Genomic DNA, 24,252 nt, shown 5'->3' with positions numbered 1-24,252 from the left:
TATTATACTTGATATATAAAATATCCTATAGTAACTTAACAAGCCATAGAATTGTTCTGTTGTTCTAGGTGGATGAAAATACTAGAAAAAGTTTATTTAAATTACGTTCCACATGGGATGAAATATTTCCTTTGAAGAAACTTTATGCCCTGGATGTCAGAGTTAATTCGTTAGATCCTGCTTGGCCTATTAAACCTCTGCCCCCCAATGTGAATACATCTAGCATCCATGTGAATCCTAAGTTTTTAAATAAATCGGTAAGTTTTAACATAAATGATATATAACTAATATTTTCAACTGTCAAGTTTTGACTTTTCTGAAATGTCTTGCCAGAAAAAAGTATCAAGAATATGCCGTGCTGAATCAGTTTAATTAAAAAGTTCCCCGCCCCCCCCAGGTTCACAGTGCCTTGAAGATAAGTATTATCCTTGCTTAGTGCATAATATATTTATTTTGATTTTTAAATTCTGAAAATTTTCTGTATGCTTTTAAACATAATCAGCCATTTAAGGTTATGGGTAATGTTTATTAAAAGAGAAACTGATAACTTAGTTCCCCCTTAGCTACTTCCTTTTTAGCAGTGATTTTTTTTTTTTTTTTTTTTTAACAAATTATTTTTTCTTGTAGCCTGAAGAGTCTTCAACACCTGGCACAGTGGTCAGTTCCCCTAGCATCTCCACTCCTCCTATTGTTCCGGATATACAAAAGAATCTTACTCAAGAGCAACTAATAAGGCAGCAATTACTGGCAAAACAAAAGCAGCTGTTAGAACTTCAGCAGAAAAAGCTGGAGCTTGAACTTGAGCAAGCTAAGGCACAACTGGTAAGTAAAGGAGATTTGGCATTTTGAGTATTTTTAAATTTGCCTTCTGGTGGAGGTGGAATTATTTTGTATTAACATGTTACGTTTGTTAACAGTGTATTTGTTTCGCCTTTATTTTGCAAATTAAGGTATATTTGTTAGGCCAAATTTTTATATCCTTATTGTAAAACTTGGGAGTCCCTGTTAGCTCAGCTAGTAAAGAATCTGCCTGCAATGCAGGAGACCTGGGTTCCATCCCTGGGTGAGGAAGATCCCCTGGAGAAGGGAATGGCAACCCACTCCAGCATTCTGACCTGGAGAATCCCATGAACAGAGGAGCCTGGCAGGCTACAGTCCATGGGGCTGCAAAGAGTCTGACACGACTGAGCGACTTTAACTTTATTGTAAAACTCACTTGATTGAATATAAACTGCACTACTTTCTTTCAAAAATTTTTTTATTAGATTGCTGTCTTACTAGATAGCATCTTAGTTTTGTTAAAAATTATGTGGACTTCTTCATATCAGTCCCCAGATGGTGTGTTGTGGCAAATGTTTTTGCCTAGTCTTTATTAATAATATTTTGTGCACTTAGGTTTCATGAGCAGAAATTTTTAGCAGGTTCCTTAGAAGACTACCACCAAGAAAAAAAAGCTATCACAAAATAAGGAGGCCAGGAAGATTGTGTATTTCTGTTCATGAATAATCTTATATTATTTTACTTAGTGCTTGGCCTTATTTGAGAGTGAGGGAGTACAGCACTGCAAAATTTTATAAGTTCATTATCAGTGCCACTGAGAGGAACTAAATTTTATGACTTGAAATTTAGCTGGAATGACTTTGATGCCTGTGCGACTAGAGTGCAGTGATTTATTTAGTTGTTTCTTAATATCAGTCTGGCCCAGAATTCTGAATAATTAGAAGATTTTTTTTTTTCCCCATTCTACCTAAAAGTTATAAAACCCAAAAGTAGAGAACCAGGAAGAAATAACAGGCCACATAAATAAATATGATCTTTCTTTTGTTTTTATCTCCACTTAAAATACCAAAAGATTGCACTGAAAATAGTGTTGGAATGTTTTTAACGGCTGTAACATGAACATTTATTTTGTATTTCAGGCAGTTTCTCTTAGTGTTCAGCAGGAGACATCCAACTTAGGTCCTGGATCTGCACCATCCAAATTACATGTTTCACAGATTCCCCCTATGGCAGTTAAAGCTCCCCATCAGGTTCCTGTGCAGCCTGAGAAAAGTCGTCCAGGTCCATCCTTACAAATTCCGGATACGAAAGGAACTAACCGGGATCCCCGTCTCAATAGGATGAGTCAACATTCTTCTCATGGAAAAGATCAAAGTCACAGGAAAGAATTCCTAATGAACACACTGAACCAATCTGATATTAAGACAAGTAAAACTGTACCCTCTGAAAAACTAAATTCATCCAAGCAAGAAAAAAGTAAATCAGGTGAAAAAATAACCAAGAAAGAACTTGACCAATTGGATTCTAAATCCAAATCTAAATCTAAATCACCGTCACCTTTGAAAAACAAATTATCCCACACAAAAGACTTGAAAAATCAAGAATCTGAAAGTACAAGGGTGTCTGATATGAGCAAGAGAGATCCAAGATTAAAAAAACATCTTCAGGATAAGACTGATAGCAAAGATGATGATATAAAGGACAAGAGAAAAACTGCAGAAAAAAAGGATAAAGATGAGCACATGAAATCATCTGAACATAGACTGGTGGGAAGTAGAAATAAAATCATAAATGGTATTGTACAAAAACAGGATACAATGACGGAAGAATCGGAAAAACAGGGGACAAAACCAGGGAGATCGAGTACTAGAAAGCGGTCAAGATCACGATCACCCAAGTCTCGGTCACCGATTATACATTCTCCCAAGAGAAGAGACAGGCGGTCACCCAAACGGAGGCAAAGGAGTATGTCTCCAACCTCAACCCCCAAAGCTGGCAAGATTCGCCAGTCAGGAGTTAAACAGTCACACATGGAAGAGTTTACACCTTCCAGGGAAGAAAGAAGTGCAAAGAGAAGTACTAAACAGGATCTTCGAGATCCAAGGCGGATAAAAAAGACTGAAGAGGAACGACCACAAGAGGCTGCAGGGCAACATTCTACCAAGTCAGGCACTGAACCAAAGGAGAATGTAGAAAATTGGCCAAGTTCCAAGTCTACCAAAAGATGGAAATCCGGTTGGGAAGAAAATAAAAGGTAGGATGTTAACATTTTTAATCAAGTACAATAATGTGTACCTTTAAAAACACAGTGTTATACTTCAAAAACTGGACAATGTTTACTGGGTGGTATAATTAGTACTTTTTTTTTTCCCTCCTTTAATTCCTAAAACCTTGTCAAGTTAAGTACCATTACTGTTGCTACCTTAGAGATAAGGAAAGTGAAGTTTAGGAAGGTTAACTAATCTACCTAAGGTGACACATCCAGGATATACAAAAATCAGAATTTATATCTGATTTTCTTGACTTCAGATCTTGTGCTCTTAACCGTTCAATTAACTTTTATTACATGTGTTCATTTTAACCAGATCCTATTAAGGATCTTTGAATATGGTCCTGAGTATTTAAATATTTTTAATAAAGTAACATATTCCTTTTATGGTTTCAGTTCACAACAGGGTGATGAACATAGTAAAGCTCCTCATCTAAGGCATAGGGAGAGCTGGTCAAGCACTAAAGGAATCTTGTCACCTCGAGCCCCAAAGCCGCAGCATCGATTAAGTGTAGATGCCAATCTTCAGATTCCTAAAGAGTTAACTGTTGCAAGCAAAAGAGAATTACTTCAAAAGGTAGCTACCATGCTCCCATGTAGTCATGATTCTCCTTTTGTCTATAACTTTTTTTGTAAGTACTTTTTATATTTAAAATATTTGATTTCCTTTTATCATCCCTATGCAGACGAGTGAACGTTTAGCATCTGGTGAAATAACACAGGATGAGTTCCTTGTTGTTGTGCATCAAATACGACAGCTATTTCAGTATCAAGAAGGTAAACATAGATGCAGTGTACGGGATAGTCCTACAGAAGAAAATAAAGGTGGATTAAAAAAGAAACCTCTCTTATCTGATGCTGAATTAACCTACTATGAACATAAAGCAAAACTGAAAAGGACACAGGTTCAGCATTCATTTCCAAGACTTGATCTCTTAGATCCTGATATTTTTGACTACCCTTTGACTGATGCCTTGTTGTCTGGAATAGAATGTGAGCCATCCAAAAGTAAACATGCAAGTAGGAATAGTGGAGCACAGTTTGACAGAAAAGAACAATTTAGTGAAAGAGCAAGACGTCTTTCTCCTATATCTGGGAGTCGTACTTATGCTGAGAATCTTTCACCCCATGAGGGCCGGAGAAGACATGACGAGCAAGTCTCTTCTAAAGGTAGAAAAAGTTAAATCAGATTATACCTATTGAATCACACAGCAGTGAAGGGAAAATGAACAAGCTAAGTGGGGATGGATATTTGTGACTGTTCAGACTACTGCTTTGCTGTTTGTTTTGTTTCAGTTTTTTTCCCTCAAAGGGGAGGGAGCTAATACTGAAAGGGTCAACTGTGTGTTAGGTACTTGTAATCTCATGCATTCCTCACAGTGACCCAGTGAAGTATATATTATCCCCATTTTACAGATAGGAAACAAGACCAGAGAGGTTAAATAACTTGCTCTCAAAGTCAAATAATTAGTAAATTGAGTGGGAATTTTTTACCCCATGTGTTTGGTTCTAGAGGGCATTCTCTGACCTGCTGCTTGTTGCTCTTTTCCCTCCCCTCTGATAGTGAGATAGTTATGGATGTTTTTGAATGAACATTTACAAGAATATAGGAAGAATATTTTAAGATAATTTGATATAAATTATCAGATTCAGGGAAATAATTTTTTTTTCCTTTTAAAAGGTGTACGAGAAGAGCAGAGATCTCCATTCAATGATCGTTTTCCACTTAAACGACCTAGATATGAAGATTCAGATAAACCATTTGTAGATAGCCCTGCATCAAGATTCGCCGGCCTTGATACAAATCAGCGACTTACGGCTTTAGCTGAAGATAGACCGTTATACGATGGACCTAGCAGGCCATCAGTAGCGAGAGATGGCCCAGCCAAGATGATTTTTGAAGGACCTAATAAATTAAGCCCTAGAATTGATGGACCTCCTACACCGGGTTCTCTTCGGTTTGATGGGTCACCAGGACAGATGGGGGGAGGTGGCCCTTTGAGATTTGAAGGACCACAAGGCCAGTTAGGAGGTGGGTGTCCTTTGAGATTTGAAGGTCCTCCAGGACCAGTCGGGACACCTCTGCGATTTGAGGGGCCAATTGGTCAAGCAGGAGGAGGTGGCTTCCGATTTGAAGGTTCCCCTGGTCTGAGGTTTGAGGGATCTGCAGGTGGTTTGCGATTTGAAGGACCAGGGGGCCAGCCTGTGGGCGGTCTCAGGTTTGAAGGACATCGGGGCCAACCTGTGGGTGGTCTGAGGTTTGAGGGACCTCATGGTCAGCCTGTGGGTGGACTTAGGTTTGAGAATCCTCGAGGTCAGCCAGTAGGTGGACTTAGATTTGAGGGAGGTCATGGTCCATCGGGGGCTGCAATGAGGTTTGATGGACCTCATGGTCAGCCGTCAGGTGGGATCAGATTTGAGGGCCCATTGTTACAGCAGGGAGTTGGAATGAGGTTTGAGGGCCCCCATGGTCAGTCAGTAGCTGGTATGAGGTTTGAAGGACAACATAATCAACTTGGTGGGAACCTTAGGTTTGAGGGTCCACATAGGTCAACCAGGGGTAGGGATCAGGTTTGAAGGACCTTTAGTCCAACAAGGAGGTGGAATGAGGTTTGAGGGTCCTTCGGTCCCAGGAGGTGGCCTGAGAATTGAAGGACCTCTGGGTCAAGGTGGTCCGAGGTTTGAAGGTTGTCATGCTTTAAGGTTTGAAGGGCAGCCAGGTCAGTCATCACTCCTGCCAAGATTTGATGGATTACACGGTCAGCCAGGTCCTAGATTTGAAAGAACTGGTCAGCCAGGCCCACAGAGGTTTGATGGACCTCCTGGACAGCAGGTTCAACCAAGATTCGATGGTGTGCCTCAGAGATTTGAAGGCCCACAACACCAGCAAGCATCAAGGTTTGATATTCCTCTTGGTCTTCAAGGCACACGATTTGACAATCATCCTTCACAGAGGCTTGAATCAGTATCTTTCAATCAGACTGGCCCGTATAATGATCCACCTGGTAATGCTTTTAATGCCCCATCCCAAGGACTACAGTTCCAAAGACATGAACAAATGTTTGACTCACCTCAAGGACCAAATTTCAATGGACCACATGGCCCTGGAAACCAGAGTTTTTCCAATCCCCTTAACAGAGCTTCTGGACACTATTTTGAGGAGAAGAATCTTCAGAGTTCTCAGTTTGGAAACTTTGGCAATTTACCTGCTCCAATAACAGTAGGAAATATTCAGGCATCTCAACAGGTAAGTCTGTTATTCTGAAGTTACATGAAGTATTTTTAATGTGTCTAGTATTTGAGGAAGGTTTTTAGGATATAGTTTATGGGTTGGAAAGGGCTTTTAAAGATTTAATTTTTTTTTTTTAGTAAATTTTTGTTTTTGGAGGAAGTTTTAGTGTACTTCAAAACCCCAACTGCTAGGAAAATGGGATGACAGTCTTTTGGAACTGAAATTTGTGATTTAAATCCAAAATTAATCTTAGTTCTTTCAGGATCTAGAGAACCCTCCCAATCTCCTTCCCCTTACCCCCACAAAATCTTATTTTTTAAAAAATATAGACTTGTTTTTTAAGAGTCGTTTTAGGCTCACAGCAAAATTGAGCTATGAAATATAGGAATTTCCCATATATCCCTTGCCCTTGCTTATGCATAGCCTCCCTGTTATGGCTTTTTATTTCATGGGTTGATTTTTATTTTTTTGGCTTCAAAGGTATTAAAGTATGATACAGTTGTGTGTGTTTCATAGACCTCTGCTACATTATACAACTGTTAAGCCTTGATAAGCTTTTAAGTAACCATAAAGCTGATTTTATAGACTATTCTTTGAGAACTTCCTTAGCCTGAGTTAAATAAACAAGAAAATAAAATTGTCCATGTTTTTATGGTCTGTAGTTCTTTTTCTTCCTCTCTTTTTACTTTTCACCACCTTTCTGTCATTCCAGTCAAATACAGTTGTTTGATGTTATACATATATTTTAAAATGCACATTGAAATAATGTTAAAGCAGTGTGCTTATAATTTGTGATTAATTCGGTTGATATTAATGATTATTATTGTTTGCCTGTTCAAGTTCTCCAGGGCTAGATTTACTTTTTTCCAGGTACTGACACTTTCTTACTAGGATGAATTGATTTATACTAGTGACATTGCATGGAAGAAAGTGTAAAACAAGAAAGCTTTTAAAGCATGTTATAAGCATCATTGTTAGAAAGTATCTTTCTGTCCATATCCAGTGGCTTGAGAAAACAGTTGGCCTCCTTAGATTTACTCTATTACATGTTCTTAAAAGAAATGATATGTAATCAATAAGATACTCTAGAATGGGACTTGACTTAGTCTTGTTCCTACATTATACAGAATTGATGGGGGTTTCATACATAAGAAAAAATACATACCACTAAAGGTTCAGAGGAATCCTGAACAAGGCTTATAAATGAACATTTGTTTATATAGTAGCAGTGTGCAGATGTCCTACCTCACTCTTGACTACAATACAATATTTGTATGCATATACAGTACTTGTTTCATGGCTGTTTTATTTTTTAACAGTCCCTTAAAATTTTTACAGAGTACTTTGTAACTCAAAGTTTGATGGCTAGCAAAATGATCATAAAGCAGTTCAGAGTGCTAATTAAAGCAGGCTCCTGAAATTTGTAAAGAAGTCAGGTCAGGAGTTCTGGCCTCAGCTCTGATGTTTATTGGCCATTATGATTCTGTATAGGTCACATATCTGCATATAAGTTTTTCTGTTTGTAAAATAAGAGAATGCTCTGGCAAGGTAAAGTGATTTGTAAGGTCACAGTTTGCTAGTTGTTGGCTACCTTAAGTTTGCAGGGTATCTTAGATTTCAAAGAACTTTCACATCCATTCTCAGTTTCTTATTATTCTATGAAAAATCTAAGGGAAGGTATTATTATTCCTTTTTATAGAGAGCCTTAGAAGTGAGTGAACTAGTCAGGTCATACTTTTACATCTTCATTATCATAAAAACCTGGCCTTATGATATCTGTGACTATTTTAATGTATTGGTAATTTGAATGTTAAGATTTTGGTTAAAATAGAGAAAAAACATTCTTAAAACCAAGATTTTTCTTAAAGGTTCTGACTGGTGTTTCTCAGCCAGTAGCATTTGGCCAAGGACAGCAATTTTTGCCAGTTCATCCACAAAATCCTGGAGCATTTGTTCAGAATCCTTCAGGTATGTTAACTTTCTGAGCTTTGTGTTTCTCAAAAGACAATTATTGTTTGATTAATAGCTACCTTGTCAGTTTTAGAAGGTGACACTTTTGAGAGGGCATATGCAATTTAGAGAAATTTAATCTGACTGGGATGTTTCATTTCCTTTCTTTGCTTGTTTGCATAATGTTGATATGTTTTCACATTAAACCCTTTACAACTATAGATGGTTAGCCAGGATTGATAGACCACAAAAAAGAGGGAAGGAGTTTTATTAGGTGGCAGCTAGAGGTTGGGATAGGAATGTGACATTTGTGCTGAGATAAGATGAAATCAGTGACAAATCTCAGAAGTCTTAGCTATTTGATACTTTGAGTTTTTGTTTTGTGTGTATGTGATGATCCAGTAAACATTAAGTGAATACTGGGGATATCATGTTATAAGTTGATTCATTTATATGTCTTTATGGGTGCTTAAGTAATAATTGTACACAACATGCTGAAAGAGAAGTAGAAAAACACTTCTGTGGTTTCCTAGCAGATGTCCATGATAAGCATCTGTGGGGTGAAGCATAACTGTTATGAATACAATAACACTAGTAGATACTGAGGCTTTAAAAATAAGTTTTAGAGAATTCCCTGGTGGTCCGGTGGTTAGGACTGTGCACTTGTACTGCCAAGGGCCTTGGGTGTTCAATTCCTTGTAAGGGAACTAAGATCCTGCAGGCTACATGGTACAGGCAAAAAAAAAAAAAAAAAGTTTGTTTAATAGGTGAAAAATGGAAATATGTAAAAGAGGTAACTTAACCAAATTGTAGTGGTACTTGCTTTATTTCTGAATCATTAAAACAGTCATTTTTAGAAATATGGTCTAGTGTGCCTCTATTAAGGGTACAAATTCAGAATTTTCCGAAAGTTCCGAAGTAACTAGGAAAGTCCTAGCCAAGCTCTAGTTTATGTATTAATTATTCAACTGTATCATCATAAGAAACTAAATTAATTTGAAAACATTTTGCTTTTAATTGCTAGACTGACAGGATTAGTATTTTTTTATTTTCACAAATGAAAAGGGAAGGAAAGTATTAGGATTCTAAAGTCAAAAGAGTAGGGATAGTATCTCTACTCTGCTGCTGTACATGTAGGCGGAGTTTATATAAGCAAATAGCCTCTCTGGGCTTCATTCAGTTTTTTCCTCTGTAGATAGGATATGATAATTTCAGGATTTTCCTGGGAATCTTTTTTTTTTTTTTTTTCAGAGAATCAAATGAGATAGTATATGCAAAAGTACTTTGTGACTTGTAAAGTGCTATATTAGTGTATTTTCCTTTAGAACTCAGTTTTTCTTGTTGAGTAGAGGGTTTGTTGTATTGGAGTTGGTAGCATGAGATAGTGTGCAACAACTAAATTTTGCTCTTTCTTGTATGAGATAATATACAAAACCTGTCAGTGTTCTTTTGCTTTAACAACCTTAGGCTGCTTACATATACAGGGCATAGCAATGTCACAGAGGAAATCACATCTTATATCCTGGGTTGGAGGTTATTGAATATGTTAGATATGCCTTCCTTCTTCATTTTACTTAAAGAGATATGAAAGGTATTCAGTGTTTGGCTTCTCTCAAGGTCTTTTTCTCAAGATTTAAAACCTTTTTTTCCTTGTAGTAAACACTCATGTTCATTTAGTCATTCAAACAAATATTGATCATTTGCTGTGTGCTAGGCATTGTGCTAGGTTTATCCTTCTAAGAGCTTTGTAGTGTAGCAGGATCTATAGACTTTTTTTTATTTAAATAGTTGTTCAGTTATATCTATTGGTTGATAAACTAGACACCATCATTGGGTACCCAAGTTTGAAATTCCAGGTCTGTTCTGAGAATTGCCTCTATTCTTGTTTCTAAATGCACAGAAAAGTAAATCTGAGACTGTCAAAGCTTCATTTTGTTTCCTGTGTTTTTTAAAAAAGTTATGTTATAGGTGTACAATATAGTGATTCATAATTTAAAAAGTTTCGCTCCATTTATAGTTATTGTAAAATACTGACTATATTCCTTTAGATTCTACATGTGATACCTTACAGTATTTGTCTTTCACTGACTTATTTCACTTGGACTGTTCTTTAAACAAACATTATATATACTGAAAAATATGTCAGTGCCTTTACAAATATTAATTCATTTAATCTTTACAACCACCTCAGGTAGCAACAATTATCATTACCCTTTTATAAGTAAAGTAAACTGAGGCACAGATAAGCAACTTAGCATGTAACACAATCAGAAAGTGGAATTTCTAGTTAGAATCCCAGGAGTCTGATTCCTGGCTTTTTTTCCTACTGTTCATGTTCTTGAGCACTAAACTTGGCTGCTGGGACATGTGATCAGCTAGTTAGGATTCCTGGACATATAAATAGCTAATTCTAATGAAATGTAAATGTTAAACTAGTGTGTGAAATGACTGTTGTAATTGACTTATTCATGTAGTCAGACATTTCAGCAGACATTAATTAGCCTCCTGTATACAAGGCACTCTGCTGCATGTAAAGAGTGCGTGCTTGGTCAGTTGCTCCAGTCGTGTCCAATTCTGTGTGACCCTATGGATTATAGCCTGCCAAGCTCCTCTGGCCATGGGATTTCCCAGGCAAGAATACTGGAGTGGGTTGCCATTTCCTTCTCCAGGGGATCTTCCTGACCCAGGGATCAAATCCACATCTCTTAGATCTCCTGCATTGGCAGGCAGGCTCTTTACCACTAGCACCACCTGGTAAAGAGTATACAGTGGTTAAGGCCAGAGATTATGTCTTGTATCGTGGTGGCGGTTGTTCAGTTGCTAAGTCATGTCCGCTCTTTGTGACCTGTGGACTGCAACACGCCAGGCTTCCCTGTCCTTCAGTCTCCCTGAGTTTGCTCTCCTTTATTGTATTGTGGTTGCAAGTTGAATTTCTCCCATTAAGAGGAATTTTTAGTGGTTCAGAACTGTTGTGTAAAGGTGTGGTAAATAAGATGCATAGTAATGGTATACAAACATATTAAAATACTGTTTTTTATAATTGAGTTAAAGAATTATCATTTTTAAATTAGTGCTTAGCCAAATATGTAACTGGATTGATTCCTTGCCAGTGAACTTAAGGAGAATATTGTTATTCTTGTTTCATTTATTCAAATTATTGGAGCTTCAGTAATGTACCATGTTCAGCAATAGTCTGAGGTGCTTTCCCAGGGTGGTGATTGAGTACAGGTCAGAGGGGCAGGTATATTCTGAGCCATATGGCTCAGCTCCCTGCATTAGTTTCCCTGGGCAGTTATGGGGAGGCGGGGGAGTTGGGGAGCTGGGCAGGAGTGCTTCTGTTTAGGCTCTGGTTATTTTTTTTCCTCCTGGAAATCTGTGCTAAGAGATGGTAGTCTACTTCATCTCTATAAAACTACCTTTCCCAGTCGAGTTAGGCAAATAGAGAACTGAAAGGGTGGAAGGTTGCACCTAGAAGTGTGGTGCCACACTGCGTAGAAGGAAGCGTTAAACTTTCTGCATCTGCCTTTCTTTGCATGGAGTAATTGGGCGGCAGTGGGTAATACTGTTTTTTTAAGATAGTACACGAAAGTGAAAGTGTTAGTGGGTCAGTTGTGCCTGACTCTTTGCAACCCCATGGACTGTTGTAGCCCGCCAGGCTCCTCTGTCCAGGGGATTCTCCAGGCAAGAATACTGGAGTGGGTTGCCATGCCCTCCTCCAGGGCATCTTCCTGACTTAGGAACTGAATCTGGTCTCCTGCTGTAGGCAGGTTCTTTACTGTCTCAGCCACCAGGGAATGTCCTTATAAAATATTTGTGGTTTTATTATTTGTCCTAAATAGATTTTTAAGAGGTGATAATTTGCTGATGTAAATTGCAAAGTACATTTTTAGGAGTTTTGGTAATTAAACTGATCTTAAGATTTTTTCAAAGTTAATATTGATAGGAAATCTTGAACAAAACTTAAAAAATGTTTAGCACAGGTTGCCTCTGTTCTGCTTTTAAGAGTATTCTTTTCTTAAAGGAGCCCTGCCTAAGGCTTATCCTGATAATCATCTCAGTCAGGTGGATGTAAATGAATTATTTTCAAAACTGCTAAAAACAGGAATTCTCAAATTGTCCCAGCCTGATTCAGCTACAACACGTAAGTATGGATCTGTAATTCATCTACACAAAGCTTAAGTTATAAAGACATATGATATAAAATGATATGTTCTATGGTAAGAATTCTTAGGTATACTTTGTTTTCTGAAAATTAAATATAACTGGTTTATAATGAAACAAAAATTTTCTAACATGGAACTGTTACCTTTATAATGGAGATTGTTATCAGTTAATATTCTGCAAATACCACGTGCAGAGTTTTTTCTATTTGTTCTGTATTATTTTAGCTTATTAATTAGACTATTAATGAGTTTCATAAAGATTGACTTTTAACAGATCAAACAAAATATCACTTATCAAAATAAATAATTGTATTAGGTTCTTTGGCCAGTAAACCTAAGATCAGAAGCCCTGAGTAGACAGGATGGGGTTCTCCATATGCTTTTAACACTCTAATGTTCCCCTATAAAGAATACATGGAAACTGGTATTTAGAAATTTGTTTCTTTTCAATTGAAGAAGTAAATGAAGTTGCTGCTCAGCCCGCTGCTGAGGAGGAGGAGGATCAAAATGAAGATCAAGACGTTCCAGATCTTACCAATTTTACAATTGAAGAATTAAAACAGTATGTAATCTAGTTTTCTCATTTTTTTCAGGTAAAAGGGATGGTGACTTTGTAACAGTGGTTATTATCATTAGTGCCATTCATCTTACCCCTCTTTTACAGCAAGTATAAGGAGATTGAGTATTAGGTATTAGTAAGTCACTCATGTCCTTCTTTACCTTTATACTAATCATAACTTTTTTTCTTTACTGCTATCCTTCATGCTTTTGAAGTTAAGAAAATGAGATTTTTATAGGCTGATATTTAACATATTAAAACTTTTCATTTTACAGAAATCAAGAAAATAAAGTTACCTACAGTTCTCACTTTACTGATAGCCAGTGTTAACATTTAATGCATATATTTTCATTTTTTTGCCTGTATTACTTACATAAAATCATTTACAGTTGCTTTATTAGATCCATTATGTTAAGAGCACTTCATAAAAAAAAATAGAACTTCTGATTTATTACATTTCTTGATTTATCCCATTTAGACAATTTCTTGACTTCCTGTAAGTGGAGACTTAGTTGGCTCTTCCATTGTCCTACCAGCTCTCCTCTATATAGTTATAAAACCATTTCTCATTAATTTATTCAGTAGTAATATTATCCTCTAAATATTCTGTTTTCTGGTATACAGAATACTAGTGTACTATGCTTTGCTTTATTCTATTACTTTAAAAACTTTTCTGGAGTTCTTAATGGCCTGTTTGTTCACTTACTTGTTCTGCATTCCTATTTCTTTCTAAGTAGGGAGCCCAGAATTTAAAAAAACCAAACTGATTATTGCTGACCTCAGTTTCTCTTTCCCTATTCTTTAGACCCGGAGGGGGGGGGGAACAGTTGAGTAATTCAGAACTGAAGTTCTGGAAAGATGAATTTGAATTGTTCTGCCATATCCACCTTGATACTGACATTAATCGAAGAATAGGCCAAGTATTGCCTTATTAGCAGGCCAGTGACCATTCCATTATTTGCTAGAGGGAAATAGTAACTGAACCAGGTCTGTTGATAAGAGGGTAGACTCCATGTTCCAAAATTTAACCAAAGGTAAGGTAAAGACAGTGATTTATTGATCTTTGGATAGTAAGTCTCAACCAGCTCTTGACTGAAATGTTATTTTGTCACATAATAATGGTTTCACCATTATTAAAATGTAGAAAATTGAAGTACTTATAACTGCCTTTTTTTTTTAAAGGCCATTTAAGCCATGTTATCAAAACTAAAGATTATTTCTCTATTTTTCAAAATAGACGTTATGATAGTGTTATAAATCGACTGTACACTGGTATTCAGTGTTATTCCTGTGGAATGAGGTTTACAACATCACAGACAGATGTATATGCAGATCACTTGGACTGGCATTATCGACAAAATAGAACTGAAAAAGATGTAAGCAGAAAAGTCACTCACAGGCGTTGGTACTACAGTTTAACAGTAAGTAAGCCATGTGCCTCTGAACTCTTAACCTTTAAATTATATCATTCTAAAAATAAATTAAGTAATTGATGAGTACTAGTGAATTTTTTGAATAAAATTTGACCCCTAGAATATAAAATGTCTTTTTAATTAAAAAAAATTTTTTTGAAGAGTATGTATTTGCTTGTATTAGAGTAGAACACAGGGTTGTTCTAGCTCTGAAATTCCAAGGTTCCATGACTGATTTTTTTTTTTTTTGGTAAATTGTAAACGAAATTTATCTTACTTGCATAAGTAGTTGTAACTGTAGAGGTAGTGGAATGTTGATATTAAGATCTTAGTTGTTCATTAGTTGCTTTATGTTGTCTATTAGTTATGGGACTCATAGAGATGACAAAATTTTAAATAATATTAAAGTCTATTGTAGAAGAATGAACTTCTTATATTGAAATGGCATTATACTGAAGGTGTTCAGTAAGAATTTAGAAACACATGAATATACTCTTTTTAAATTAACTTTAAGGACTGGATAGAATTTGAGGAAATAGCTGATCTGGAAGAACGTGCAAAGAGCCAGTTTTTTGAAAAAGTACACGAAGAAGTTGTACTCAAAACTCAGGAGGCTGCTAAAGAAAAGGAGTTCCAAAGTGTACCGGCTGGACCAGCAGGATCAGTTGAGGTAAAAGGAAAACATTAAATTTTCTGTCTCTGGTCATGCCTTTCACTTCAAGTAAATAACATAACTTTATTTACATCTCTTTTAATGATTTTAAGATTTCTTGTAAGCTTTATTCTTCAGTGTTTTTGAGTTTTGGTTTGTATTTTATAACCACTGTAGTTACTGCATATTTATTAGTGACCAAGGGCAGTGAAATGTTAACTATTTTTGCATGGAAGAATGCAAAATTCTTAGGTCTTATTTTGTATTATGTATTTGAAAGCTGTTTAAATTTTCAGAAAACTCTTGAATTCTTTTCTCCATGTAACAAAATGTTTGCTTATTTCTACTCAATGGGACTAAATGTGTTGTTACATAAACTTCATTTTTATATGATTCTATTTTTAGAGTTGTGAAATCTGTCAAGAGCAGTTTGAACAGTACTGGGATGAAGAGGAGGAGGAATGGCATTTAAAAAATGCTATTAGAGTAGATGGAAAGGTAATTTTCACCTCTTTATGACGTACTTTATAAGGAAGTGTTAAGATTTAAAAAATTTTAATTTTGTAGGGGTAGTTCTACTTTGAAAGAAAATTGTTTTTGCTTTATGGTTTTTAATAAAAGCAGTATTTCTAAAGTATTGGACTTTTGGGAGTCACAGTATTTGATATGGAAGGCATTTTACCAATTATCTGGTCTTGTACTCATTTTATGAAAGAGGTTGCCTAACTAGTTAATGATAAATCCAGCAGTAGGTCTTCTGAGTCTAGCTAATCTTCTGCTTAATCACACTATTTTGATCTGAATTTATATTTCATCATCAAAACTCATATATTAAGTAGTTTACCATGTTAACTAAATATATAAAGGAAGCTTTAAGAAATATCAGAATGAAAATTTTGTTTTTATCTGTTTTTCTGACCAAATGATTTTCTTCGTCTTTCCAAAGATAGTTTACCTTCTGGTTTAAAGTTAGAAAATTTTGTCAGAATAGTCCATTAGAAATGGAGTAGGCATGCATGTGAATACTTAACTTTTTTTGTTTTTGCTTCAGATTTATCATCCATCATGTTATGAAGATTATCAAAATGTAAGTTCTTTTTGGTTACTCTTTGTTCTCATTTACATTGATAAATTTTATTTTTTGCATCTCAACATTGTTGTTTTAATCTTGATATGTTGAGCTGTTAGATTGAGCTGTTAGACTTGATGGAGCATTTAGGTTGTTCACTAAATATTGGTGATAGATTGATATGGTCTGTTGAGATTTTGTGTCATTTTCCTTGCATTCTTTTCGTTTGAATCTTGATGATCTTACTAGAGTATTAGGCCTAGAGAAATGTGAGGAAGACTAAAAATGAGAAGGCTCATGATGGTAATAATTTTGTACAAGTTATGGGTCACATTTAGTTTTGTCACATACCCCACTCAGCCGTGTAATATAGGAATAAAAATTATCATATGTGAATTATGAAAAGACATCAGTGTATTGACCTTAGAAGTTAAAATTTTCATATTTGTAGTGACCTTTTTTTTTAAAACTAAACAGTGAAACATATTCACTCTCAGGGAATATTTGTTTCACAGCTTCAAGGGGCAGTTTGGAAGATATACTTAGGTCATCAAAAGATTAGATTTTACAGGATGTTTTGATGGTTTGGGGGGATTTAAAAAAAATCATCAGAGTATTTGAGAGTAGGAGTCACAAATCCCAGGTTATATGTAGGGGGGTTATAGTGGGGTTAAAACACAGAAACATGTCTAGTCATTTAACCAACTTCTTTTGGCCTTATATTGGTGACTGCTTTTCTTACCTTATCTCATTACTGGAGTAGATACCAAGTGCTCAGTATATAGTCTAATTGGCTGCCTTTATGGCATGTTTTGCAGGAAAGCAGGGTTTTCAAATTGCATTTGGTATGTTCCTTTGCCCATAAAAGGGTCTTATAAAACTAAATGCCATTTAATGTGATATCTGTCAGTACTTAAAGGGTTTTTCATTTTGTAGACATCTTCATTTGATTGTACACCATCTCCCAGCAAGACACCAGTTGAAAATCCCTTGAACATTATGTTGAACATTGTCAAAAACGAATTGCAGGAACCCTGTGAAAGTCCCAAAGTTAAGGAAGAACGAATTGATACTCCACCAGCTTGCACAGAGGAAAGCATAGCAACAGCCACTGAAATTAAAACAGAAAATGATACAGTCGAGTCAGTTTAAATAAAATGAGAAAGGTATGTTTTTCTTTTTTTAAAAAAAAAGCTGCTGTTGAAATCTAGAAGGTGAAGAATTTTTTATGTATATATAGACATATCTATATAAATTGTCTAGCTGAGGCAGGGCCTTCAGCTATCATTTGGTTAATAAATACATTTTAGTATTTGCATTTCCTACTGCCTGCACAGTTTCAGGTGCTTGTCGTGTGAAAGTTCTGTAGATGTGTGCAAATTTAACAAAATGAAATTGTATGTGTAAAAATGTACGATTTTCACTTGTGAAACTGTAAATTATAAATAAAAAAATATTTTTGCTATCCATGGAGTGTAATATTTATGCACACCATCAAATAAAGACAGTGTTTCTGTACTTTTTATTGGGTGAAAATAGAATTAAACAGCAACCTCAACATAAGATTTTTTTCCAGCAGCTTCCCATGATTAAAGCAAAGTCTGAATTACTTTTATCTTTCAAAAGGGGGTTGTGATGACAGCACTGCAGGACTTTTCTCAAATTGAAAAGGCAGATTTAAAAAAATTTTTTTAAACAAAATAGGACATATTTGCATATATATCTATCTATCTCCAGCTATAGAGAACCATCCAGATGTCCATTTTTGAAAAGTACCTAATGAAGCAACTTATTCTTGGACACTGATGCCATCGAAAGATTAACAAATATATTTAAGTACTAAAGGTGATTTTTTTTTTTAACGACAATTTTCAGATTTGTCAATTTAATGCAGATGAACATTATTTCTATTTTAAGTTACAGGGGAATCTGTAAGAATGTTAATTTGAAACATGGTTAACCTTTTTTCCTTTGTTGGTTTTGACTGAATTAGATGGATGCCATGAGATGTTAATATTCATACATGTAATAAATAGAATGATGAAGAAACTCCAGTTTGTATCTGTTTATTTCCTGAGTGCCTTCAGAAAGTGATTTCCTTTTCCTGTCTATCATCACTCTGTTCTTGAACACATGAATAAGGCACTTGCTGTGAGCTGGGCACTCTGAGATGCAAGGTTAATCTTTTCTGCCATCTACTGGAGGAGATAGGCTATTATAAAAGAACAAAAGTCAGTGTTCAGCACTTACTATACGGTAGGCATTTGCAAACTCTTTATATATATTTACTCTGATGCTTACAAATAATTCTAAATAGTAGATAGTATTCTCACTTTACAGATTGAATCCTTCATTTATGAAGTTGTAGAACAAGAATGTGAACCTAGCTTTGTTTCACTTCATTTCATACTATTTCTGCAATTTACAAAAATACCCTAAGATAACAGGCACACCAAACTATCTGAAGGTTGGTTAAGGAAGACTTTGTATGTAGAGGTGGTGGAATCTGAGGGCAAACTAGAGTCCACATTGGTAGGAGGCAAGGGTATCTATAAAGATTGAGCAGCAAATGTGAAGGCTTGAAAACACTTCATGTGTTTGCTATACACTTGACAACCACAGGAGCCACCAGAAATTTTTTAACAGAGGCGATATCCCATCTGCATCCAAGGCTGGTCTTCGTTTTTAAAGACTAAAGTGAATAAAAATTGAAAGAGATTTGTGGTAAATGCAGTGGGGAGGTCCAGTGAGAAAACTGGTGTCCACTAGATTTGAGACAAACATTTATGATTTGCGAGAGATAAAACACATTCATACGTTGTATGAATAATGTCATGGAAGAAATGCTGAAGTCTGAATCTAAAAATGTAGGCCAAGACTTCATGTGCCTTTTTGGGGGAAGACCATCCATAGCTTTTATCAAATGCTTAAAAGTATGTCACAATCGAGGAAGGGGACATTCAAACCTACATACGTACCACAAATATTCAGGGGACAAACATTTAAAGACTCGTATCATAGGTGGGAAGGTGAGAAATAACCACAACTGAAGAAGTAAAAACCAGAAACTGGGTAGTCAAAAAGGTCAAATACGGGAAAATTGAGAGGCATTCCTTACTGACTGAACAACAGTTGAGTATGGGTGAGAGGTGACAAAAAGAGCTGCTCTTCTATGAAATTTAACTGGAGAGATTTAGTTATATAAACAGATGTTAGCACTTAGTTTACTAACGGAACTCAATGGAGAGACAGACTGACCCAGTCTCAGCTGGAAAGAGAGATAATAGCACAAGAGGACTTGGAATGGAGGAGGGACAGTATTTCTCTTAGATGTTCACAGGTATCTGCAGGTGAAGTTGAAAATTCAGTTCCTAGTTTTTGATGTAGGTGTCAAGCAGTGACTTAGAAGGATGGCCCGTCAACTTGGCTGTGCATTAGAATCATGGTGAATGCTAAGAGACTGCTTACCTCCAGTCTTATTTAGTAGATTCTCACAAACACCTCTAATAAGTAAAAAGCTCCAGTTATACCAAAACCAATGTTCTATGTCAATTACATCCCAATTAAAAAGCTGTATAGTTAATTCTAGTAAACAGCCAGATCTGACAACTGATCTAGAAATCAGCAGCACCTCCTTTTTTGCCTGTTAAGAAAATCAAACAGTTAACACATACCATTAGGAACTAGAACCATTACTCTACACAAGACAGTATAGCAAGGAAAGCAAAAGGAGGCCCCAGGAAGATGGAAGTCTTTTTTTCTTTTGGTCCTGCCTCATAGCATGCAGGATGTTAGTTTCCTGATCAGGGACAGAACTTGTGCCACCTGCAGTGAAAGTACAGAGTCTTAACCAATGGACTGCCAGGGAAGTTCCTGGAGTACTGTCTTTTGAAATAAGAGTTGGAAGTTTGTGAGGAGAAATAAAAGGAATATTTCATTGTTTATACCCTCTTTACAATATCCTCTGATTTTGACATAATTTACCTACTTTTAACTTCCAACTTTCATGTTCTGTAAAACACTACAAAGTAATTTGTTATTCAGCTAACAATAAGCTTTGGGGAGAAAAATAAGGACCTCATTGTATGTTAAAAATATACCAAAATACTGAATGATATCAAGTGTCGAATCTAAAAGGTAAAACTAGTGAATAACAACAGCAACAACGATTTACAAATAAAGAACTAGTAGTTACCAGTGGGGAAGTGGGAAGGGGGAGAAGCAAGGTAAGAGGGAGGGATTCAGAGGTACAACACCTGTGTATAAAGTAAACTACAAGGAAATATTGTACAGCACGAGGAATATGGCCAACCAACATGGACAATGAATATAACCCTTACCACAAAAACTGTGTATATCACTGTTTTGCATCTAACACTCAATGGCGAATATACCTCAATTAAAAAAAACTGAAGTTTCTCACAGAATAGTTCAACCTAAAATAGACAATTTTAGATTCTCATTATATTTTCCTGGATGGCTTTCTTTACAGCCTAGTTAGCATTCAGTGAATGCTTTGATGGGTTTATTCAGAATACACAGAATAAGGCATCCAGACATTGTCTGCAAATGGAAAGATCTAGCTGACTAGAAAGGAGGCAGTCTGGAGGTGGAGATGGAAAATCAGGTTGCTGTCAAGAACAGCCTGAACTTCTACTGTATGGGGTCAGCCCTCTGAAATAATGGGCACTGCTGGGCAGGTGGGGAAGGACAAGTTAAAGAATAAGAGCAAAGAAGCATCTTTGGCACATCCCAGTGAGGGTTCAGAGGGGAGCACCAAAAGGAAGCCAAGAGGGTGTAAAGGCAGAAAGCAGAGATGGTTTCCAAAACCCATTTAATTCTTGCCCTGGGGTTGGCCCTACTCCCTCCTGTAGAACTAGATGGAAAGAGCTAGTTTACAGAGGATTAGAGGAACAACCTGATTTATCACCCCACCTTTGCAAAAAATGAGATACCCCATTTTACTTGTAACCACATTAGTTCCTACTTACAAAGGGTTCTGATTCTCTGGAATGCCGATACCCACTTCAGTGTGTTCTGAAACGTGTTTCACTTGAGAAACTTCCTTCAGTTAGCCCCTCACTTACCTTGAAATCCTGTGGAGTTTTATATAGCTGGCCTATTTCATTAAAATTGTTCTCCTTAATATTATCAGTGACTCCTTGCTAAAAACAGCGTCCTCTTAATCATTCTTGGCTCATACACTTCTTAAAAGTATCTTTTGCTTTATGTAACAGCGCATGTTTTCCTGTGCTTCTTAATTTTACTTAGGAATATCTAAAAAATTAAAAATTGATACCAGATGAAAACAAAGTTGCTTTTCATTATTCTATAAAATAGTCACCGATTTAACAATTTAGATCTTTACCAAACTTTGGAAAATTCTACAAAGTAATTTTTAGAAATTAGATGAGATCACATACCTATGATTTTGCCTCCTATTTCATTTACTGTCTTACAACTATTTTCATCTTGATTAATGCATGGAGAGCTGCAATTCTCCTCATATAATATTTCATTATATGAATATAATGTAATTTATCCAGCCATTCTTTCCCTGATGTACATTCAAGTTTCTAATTTACAAAGTACTGCAATGACTACTCAATATCTAGGTCAGGAAGATCCCTTGGAGAAGGGAATGGCTCCCTACTCCAGTATTCTTGCCTGGAAAATTCCATGGGCAGAAGGGCCTGGCAGGCTACAGTTCACTGGGCCCTAAGGAGTTGGCCAACACTGAGTGACTGAGCAGAGACACAAATAATTCACTTCTGTTTTCAAAGTCCCTCATATCTGTAATATGGTCCCCTTGTTCCTGTTTTCTTTCCTTTTCTTCCTCAGACTTGCTATTTGTTCTTTTCAAACACCAGCTACTATTATGATCAATTTGTTTCATAAATTTCTGCTTTTATCTTTAATTCCTTTTAAGTTTATTTTGGGAGATTTTACTTTTTCAGCTTCTGTTTCCTTTGCTGATTCTTTCCACTGAATGTATATCCTTTAAGAATGTGCTGCCTTATTCCCTCAGTGTGTTTACCCATACAACAGAGCAAAAACAAAAGCCTTTACGATTATTATAATGTGGCTACAAACACTGTATTCATTTGGAGTCAGTCATAGTGGGTTCTAACTCCCTACCACCTAGCTATGTGATCTTGGCCAAATCTTGGTTTCTTCACCTGCAAAAATAGAAATAATATACAGATTAAGTTTAAGACTATTTACAAATCATTTAGCATTAGAACTGGCCCATATTACTAACTCAATAGATATCTGATAAGACAAAAGGCCTTAGTTACCCCATTTACAAAAATGAGAGAACTAGGCTGACTAATCTCAAATTCCCTACCAACTGAAAAATTTTCATTTTTTTTTTTTTTTTGGCTTCGCTGAGCAGCAAGTAGGATCTTAGTCCCTCAACCAGGGTTCAAACCGGTACCCTCTGCAGGGGAAGTGCAGAATCTTAACCACTGGACTGTTAGGGAAGTCCCTGAAAAAATTTATTTTCAATCTACTAGTTCATTTATCAGACAATCAACCAAATATCAACACACTCACTCACCCAAACAACAGCTAGAAAGCACGTCCCTTGAACTAGGCATTCTAGATGTTAGGAATGCCATGATGAACTAATGATATAATTCTTACCTGCCAGGTCAGAGTACCTAGAGGGTAGGAGTGAGCACCAACTGTTAAACAATGGGATACCTGGTCTAATAGAGGCTGTGGGAATTCAGAGACGTTGAGGAGGATGCACAGCAAAATCAAGACTTGGGTTGGACACCACAGGCGGGGACTCACTACTTACTAGCTGTGTGTGCTGTGCTGCGCTCAGGGGCTTGCTCAGTCCGACTTTTTGCGGCCTGTGGACTGTAGCCCGCCAGGCTCCTCTGTGCACGGGATTCTCCAGGAAAGCATACTGGGGTGGGTTGCCATCCCCTCCTCCAGGGGATCTTCCCAACCCAGGGATCAAACCCAGGTCTCCCGCACTGCAGGCGGATTCTTTACTGTCTGAGCCTGTGTACCCTCAAAAATTAACTATGGCGTTAAAGTTCTCTATCTGTAGAAAGGAACAGGAATACCCAACCTGGTAGGGTATATTAAAGGTTAAACACATCATAGGAACTCAAGGAATGGACGTTATTATTATCACAAGAGGCAATGAAAGGTAAAGAAAGGCATTTACTATATTTCAAGAGAGAAAAGGCAGGGTCAGGGGAATTTCCCAATTGTGTTCACAAAACAAAACCTGTGGCAAGGCAGTTAAGGATGGGGAAAGAAAAAAAAAAAAAAAAAACAAAACACGGTAAGAGGAGAATCAAAGTGTGTGATGCCCTTGGAGGGCAGAGAATTCTAATTTCTGTATTTTCAGATGCTAGCACAACACCTGACCTATGTTTGCTATAAACACGAATGGAAGAACACACGTTAAGCAACTGGACTGCAGAGAAAGATCTGGGCCAAACTGTTCAAAGAAACCATTTTACAGTGAAACGAAATCTGGGGAATCAGGAGATCTGGTGCAGTCTTTTGACTGATGACCTCTCTTTTCACACAGGTTTTGCAACTTACCTGCTACATGGCCTTAATAAATTACTTATACCTCGAATCTTCTCATCTGTAAAACGGGGATAACACCTACCTTACAAAATTAGTGTGAGAAATAGTACCAAGCGATTATCAAAGAGGCTGGCAGTGGGCACACACAGTAATACGACAGGGCTGCAGCCGCTTAACTTCTCCATTAGGTCTTTTGTCCGTACTTATGACAGGGTAAGAATATATTTTCTCCAACGCTCCAACCGGCACCGAAAAAGGACACTAGGTTTCCAGAGGATGTAAGGCCCCGCCCGGTTCGCGGTACACACTCGGGTCACGGACGCCGACTGCAGTCCCGGAGCCTCCCCACCTGCGTCGCCGAGCCCTGGCGGGCGCAACCGATGCTAGACCGTTATAGAGACGAGGCCGAGACAGGCTGGACGTGAGGCCCAGCGCCATTTCACCGAAACCCGTTCCACACCACCATGTCTAGAAGGGACGCCTCGAAAAAAAATAAAGAGCACTTTAAAAAAAAAGAAAGGGCAAGGAAGCAGGAAGTGACGCACAGCAGCGAGGAACCGGAAATGACCGCACCACGCCGGAAGTTTACCTGTTTCCAGGGCGCCG

General features: G+C 36.9%; 1 protein-coding gene and 1 long non-coding RNA gene across 2 annotated transcripts in view; one reads left to right on the top strand and one right to left on the bottom strand.

Moving 5' to 3' along the window:
• PCF11 (PCF11 cleavage and polyadenylation factor subunit) overlaps positions 1 to 18,135 on the top strand; it is a 24,123-nt gene extending 5,988 nt beyond the window's left edge. Inside the window, 15 exon segments of the mRNA XM_020882496.2 lie at positions 69 to 257; positions 628 to 822; positions 1,920 to 3,034; positions 3,446 to 3,626; positions 3,736 to 4,219; positions 4,731 to 5,596; positions 5,598 to 6,296; positions 8,150 to 8,249; positions 12,253 to 12,372; positions 12,851 to 12,956; positions 14,191 to 14,374; positions 14,880 to 15,035; positions 15,423 to 15,515; positions 16,069 to 16,104; positions 17,023 to 18,135. Of these exon segments, the coding sequence (XP_020738155.1) occupies positions 69 to 257; positions 628 to 822; positions 1,920 to 3,034; positions 3,446 to 3,626; positions 3,736 to 4,219; positions 4,731 to 5,596; positions 5,598 to 6,296; positions 8,150 to 8,249; positions 12,253 to 12,372; positions 12,851 to 12,956; positions 14,191 to 14,374; positions 14,880 to 15,035; positions 15,423 to 15,515; positions 16,069 to 16,104; positions 17,023 to 17,238 (4,740 nt within the window). The 3' untranslated portion in view covers positions 17,239 to 18,135.
• On the bottom strand, positions 17,590 to 24,252 carry LOC110130478 (uncharacterized). The gene is made up of 2 exons (XR_002311860.2): positions 21,174 to 24,252; positions 17,590 to 19,729 (listed from the first exon to the last, which is right to left on the bottom strand). It is a non-coding gene; the product is annotated as an uncharacterized lncRNA (long non-coding RNA).

This window comes from Odocoileus virginianus, chromosome 28, assembly GCF_023699985.2.
Source record: "Odocoileus virginianus isolate 20LAN1187 ecotype Illinois chromosome 28, Ovbor_1.2, whole genome shotgun sequence".
In the NCBI taxonomy this organism is placed as follows: domain Eukaryota; kingdom Metazoa; phylum Chordata; class Mammalia; order Artiodactyla; family Cervidae; genus Odocoileus; species Odocoileus virginianus.
This window is presented reverse-complemented; position numbering and strand designations above follow the sequence as displayed.